We start from the raw sequence: 4,503 nt of genomic DNA, 5'->3' as shown, positions 1-4,503 counted from the left end.
AGTAAATGATCAGGCAGGGCAGGGTGCCTTGAAACAGTGTATAAAAGGGACTTCCATTTAGGGTTCATTCAGAATGGGTGCTAACGGGTACCTTGAAACAGTTTGGGAAAGTTGGAATCTAATGATAGAAATAATGAAAACTTGTAAACAAAATAAAAAGATGATTTGAATTGAAATAAAAAAGGTAAACTTAGTTTCTTTAAATGTGTTAAAGTGAAGAGCGTTTTCATGATTCTGTCTGAAGCATTGGAAGCTAACTGCAGTGTGCTCCTCTCCGTGTGTGCGTCCTGTGTGTGAGGATTGTTGGTGCTTTCCACAGTTTGCAGATCAGTTCTGTGTGTTTCCGCTCTACATCAGACCCTCACTAACATCCAGTGTGCAGGGAGATCATCAGCACACACACTGCTGCACATCACACACACTCTGTTACAGACGGCGTCACCTCTTCATCTCTCAAAGACAATCATCAAAAACTGAAGATGGGGAAAATTAACGGATGCCTGAAATGCCTCTTTATCTTCTTCAACATATTATATGCAGTAAGTAAAATCACTTTATCACTATTTTTCACTTATTTAAGACTTTATCAAATGTTTATTTTAATCTTATTTGAAATGTTTTTATCAATGTTTCTTGCTTTTTAAGGATATGTCCACACGAGTTTTTAATTGTGCTTGGAATTAAAGATGAAGTGAGATGCAAACCTGAAGCAAAATGCAGCAAAGACAAAGTTGTGCAACTTCCTTTGTGGCATTATTCAATATGTGCATCCCTTTTTTGTTTTTTTTAAACATATCAGAGTTTATATAAAGTGATCAGAGTTTTTAAAAAAAGGTGAATAAAGTTTAAAAAGGAGGAAACTGTTTCTCTTAACAAACAAACTCATGAAGAAAACGAGTAAAAAGAAATGTACAAAAATAAAGATTTCCTTCACAGAGAGGGGAACAGCTTGTAAAAACTTTAATGTGATTACAGAATAATAAAATGGATAATTCAAAGGTTTTAAAAAAGTTGTGTCGATGAAACTTAAAACTTAAAACCAAGAACAAACGTGATGTTGTAATTTTGATTGAGGAAGAAAAGTGCGTGAGGACCGTTTATTGCTCAGCAGTCACTTCCAGTAAAACGAGGGGGTGAGGGTGAGGAGGGGTGAGGAGGGGTGAGGAGGGGTGAGGAGGGGTGAGGGTGAGGAGGGGTGAGGAGGGGTGAGGAGTAACCGAGTGAAATCTGTACAGCAGAGTTTGGGCGTCATGTTTCAGTCCACCCACCGACCCTCTGCTGCAGCTCCCAGCTCTGATAGAGAGAAAAGAAAGAGGGCAGAGTCTGAGGGGCTGTCTTTAATTTGGGGGACATTTAAGGTGAAGTTCTTCAGCAGGAGGAAAAAAACAGAAAGAGAGAGAGAGAGAGAGAGAGAGAGAGAGAGAGAGAGAGACAGAGAGAGCGCGAGAGAGAGAGAGAGAGAGAGAGAGAGAGAGAGAGAGAGAGAGAGAGAACATGATGCTGAGGGATGAAATAAAGAACTGTAACAAAATAAAGAAAGTTTATTTGTATTTTAATCTCGATCAGTTTGGATGTCCGGCCTCCACTCGCTCTCTTTTTAACTTCCCTCTCAGATGAAATGTGTTTTAAATTGTTGATTGATAAAACTGGATCATATTTAAACAAACAAGTAAAAAAACTGTGTCACAGAAATGAGATTAAAGAATAAAGAGTCGTGAACATTCTTCATCATACGTCGAACGAATGATGCAGAAACAGAGCACGCAAACATGTGCTCCATCTGATGACTGATTCTCTCCAGGTGGAGACGTTCAGGATGTGTGAGTGTGTGTGTGTGTGTGTGGTGTGTGTGTGTGTGTGTGTGTGTGTGTGTGTGTGTGTGTGTGTGTGTTGTCTTGTGTGTGTGTTTGCAGCTGCAGCCAATAATGTAATCAGGTGTTACATAAGGGCTCTGATGAGGAGTGTGTAGAGCTCTGCCGCCCTCTAGTGTCTATGTGCAGGAACTACAGAGACGTGATGAACCCTCAGCTGCAGCAGTGTCTGTGTTCAGTGTTGGGTTTGACCTTTGGAGATCTTTGTAGGAGTATATCTCAACAAATATCACTTTCCTAAAGAGATGTTGGATTTCACTGTGATTGAAATGACACCTCACCTTGATGGAACCCTGCAGTATCACAGAGGGAGGTTTCAGTGTCCTGAATGACTGACTCCTCCTCTCTGCGTGATTCTAACTCTCCTCATGTGTCCTCAGATCATTGGATGTGTGATGATCTTCGGGACGGTTAAAATCAGCATCTACAGCCAGCAGGTAAACAACAACACTAACAACAACAACAACAACAACAACAACAACAACAACAACAACAACAACAACAACAACAACAACACAACAACAACAACAACAACAACAACAACAACAACACAACAACAACAACAACACAACGTATCTCCACTACATGTCCAGAAAACACAACCATCGTAAAGAAACATCAATCGTTATTTATGAAGCGCCAAATCACAACAAACATTCTCCTCAGACTGAAACAGAGCCGGTCTAGACCGTCCTCTATGTTCTATTATTAACAAAGACCCAACATCAAGACCGGATCAGATCCAGTCCCATCCTCCAGACAGGACTCAGTCTGATCTCATCTTAATCCACCATGAGCAGAGCACTTTGCAGCATTTAGCAAGTTACAGTGGCAAGGACAAACTTCCTTTAACAGGCAGAAACCTCCAGCAGGACCAGACTCATGTTAGACACACATCTGCTGAGACCGTGTTGGAGAGAGGGATAGAGGGAGGTGAAGAGAGAGAGAGATGATAGTGGGGAGACGGATAGTAGTAGTTGTAGCAGCTGGAGTCTGGACCACGTCCACAGCAGCAGAGATCCAGAGGAACCTACGAGACAAGGGAGCTCAGGGACTCCAGCTCGGTCTATGGTTAGTAACTTTAATGGGACAGGAAGAGTTAAAGTGAGAGACAGGCAGAGAGAGGAGAGAGAGGGAAAGACAGGACTCCAGCTCGGTCTCTTATCAGAGGAGTTAAATGTTGAATTTAATCAGGCGACCCCAAAATGTAGAAAACTAATGAAAATAATGTTTTTGCACTGATTTAATTTCAAATTGAATTACTTAAAAATAAAACATTTCAATAATAGACAATAACAAAATTACTTAAAAACAAAAAACATCTCGGGACCCCCAATTAGTGTTTGGCGACCCCCAAGGGGGTCTCGACCCCCACCATGGGAACCCCTGATTTAATCTAGGCCAGGTAAAGTGGGCCTGGGTATGTGGTGTTATCTGCCAGGTGAGTTCCCTCCGTGGTAAGTGTCTGTGCCTGTCTGTGCCTGTCTGTGCCGGTCTGTGCCGGTCTGTGCCAGTCTGTGCCAGTCTGTGCTGGTCTGTGCCGGCCTGTGCCGGTCTGTGCCGGTCTGTGCCGGTCTGTGCCGGTCTGTGGTGTGTACAGGACGTGTGTTGGCAGCCTGAAGCAGCAGATGTAGTGGAATGTGACTCTTCAGACGTAAACAACAATTAAAACAATCAGGAGGTTTGGGAGAGTTTACAGGATCTCTTTTAATGGCTCTAAAAACATGAAGAGTCTCCTCCTCTCTCAGGCGGAGCTCCGTCCTCTCAGAGAGGTTCGTGACGACTGAAGGAAGAGAGGCAGCTGGTTTACGTTTGGTAAAATCAAAGCAGATTGTATTTTCTCAGACGTCCCACGCACGGCCTGGTATATACTGGTACCTGTTTGCATGATGTGGCGAGGAGGACTTGAGAGTGGTTGTAAGGATCTGAACAGCTGCAGGGACGTAGTGGAGTCTCTGGTTTCTGTTGTTGATGCAGAACAGATGCAGCTGAAGTTTTCCATCCTCAGGAACAGAAAGAGGACAGCTGTGAGGAAACCAGAACCACTGAAGGCTGCTCAACACGCCTCTCACCACAGATACGACTTCACTTTCCTTTACTGATGAACATGTTCCCAAACACATCATCACTCCTCGAACACTTCCTCCATCTCCACCTCCTCTCTGTAACAGGAGGGCGTTTAACCAGTGACACTTTAGGGTCCTTAAAACTGGACTCACAACAACTCAACTGGGGGCTAACCTTCCCTCATGTATGCTAACACTGGTTAGCTGTAGACATAGACATATGTACGTAGATGCACACACCTTCAGTAGAAATGAATACACTGGGAGCGTATCAGGCACCCATCCAAGATGGCGGCCGCGCTGATTCGTCAGCTCCAGTAGGCGGCGGCAGTCTATGAGGCGTCTATATTTATGTCTATGGCTGCATCACCAAGCAGCAACCTCCAAGTGCCAAAAACTGCAGTTCCTCCAGTGTCCACTAGAGGCCGGCTCCAAAGGCCCTCGAAACGAAAGGCCCTGTACCAAGGCCGATAACGACGATGTGACGCCGGTTCGAGTCCCGGCCGGTTGACCATTTCCTGCATGTCTTCCCCCGCTCTCTACTCCCCACACTTCCTGTCTCTCTT

The 4,503-nt window shown here is 44.2% G+C and overlaps 1 protein-coding gene across 1 annotated transcript in view; it reads left to right on the top strand.

Annotated features, from left to right (window-relative positions):
• Positions 1–361: 361 nt before the first annotated feature.
• The window catches only part of LOC117809941 (23 kDa integral membrane protein-like), a 7,136-nt gene continuing 2,994 nt past the window's right edge, over positions 362–4,503 (top strand). The window contains exons 1-2 of the mRNA XM_034679447.1: positions 362–539; positions 2,252–2,308. Of these exons, the coding sequence (XP_034535338.1) occupies positions 480–539; positions 2,252–2,308 (117 nt within the window). The 5' untranslated portion in view covers positions 362–479. The remainder of the gene's footprint in view (positions 540–2,251; positions 2,309–4,503) is intronic.

This window comes from Notolabrus celidotus, unplaced genomic scaffold, assembly GCF_009762535.1.
Source record: "Notolabrus celidotus isolate fNotCel1 unplaced genomic scaffold, fNotCel1.pri scaffold_89A_arrow_ctg1, whole genome shotgun sequence".
NCBI lineage: Eukaryota > Metazoa > Chordata > Actinopteri > Labriformes > Labridae > Notolabrus > Notolabrus celidotus.
Note: the sequence above shows the minus strand (reverse complement) of the source record. Positions and strands in the feature narration are given on the sequence as shown.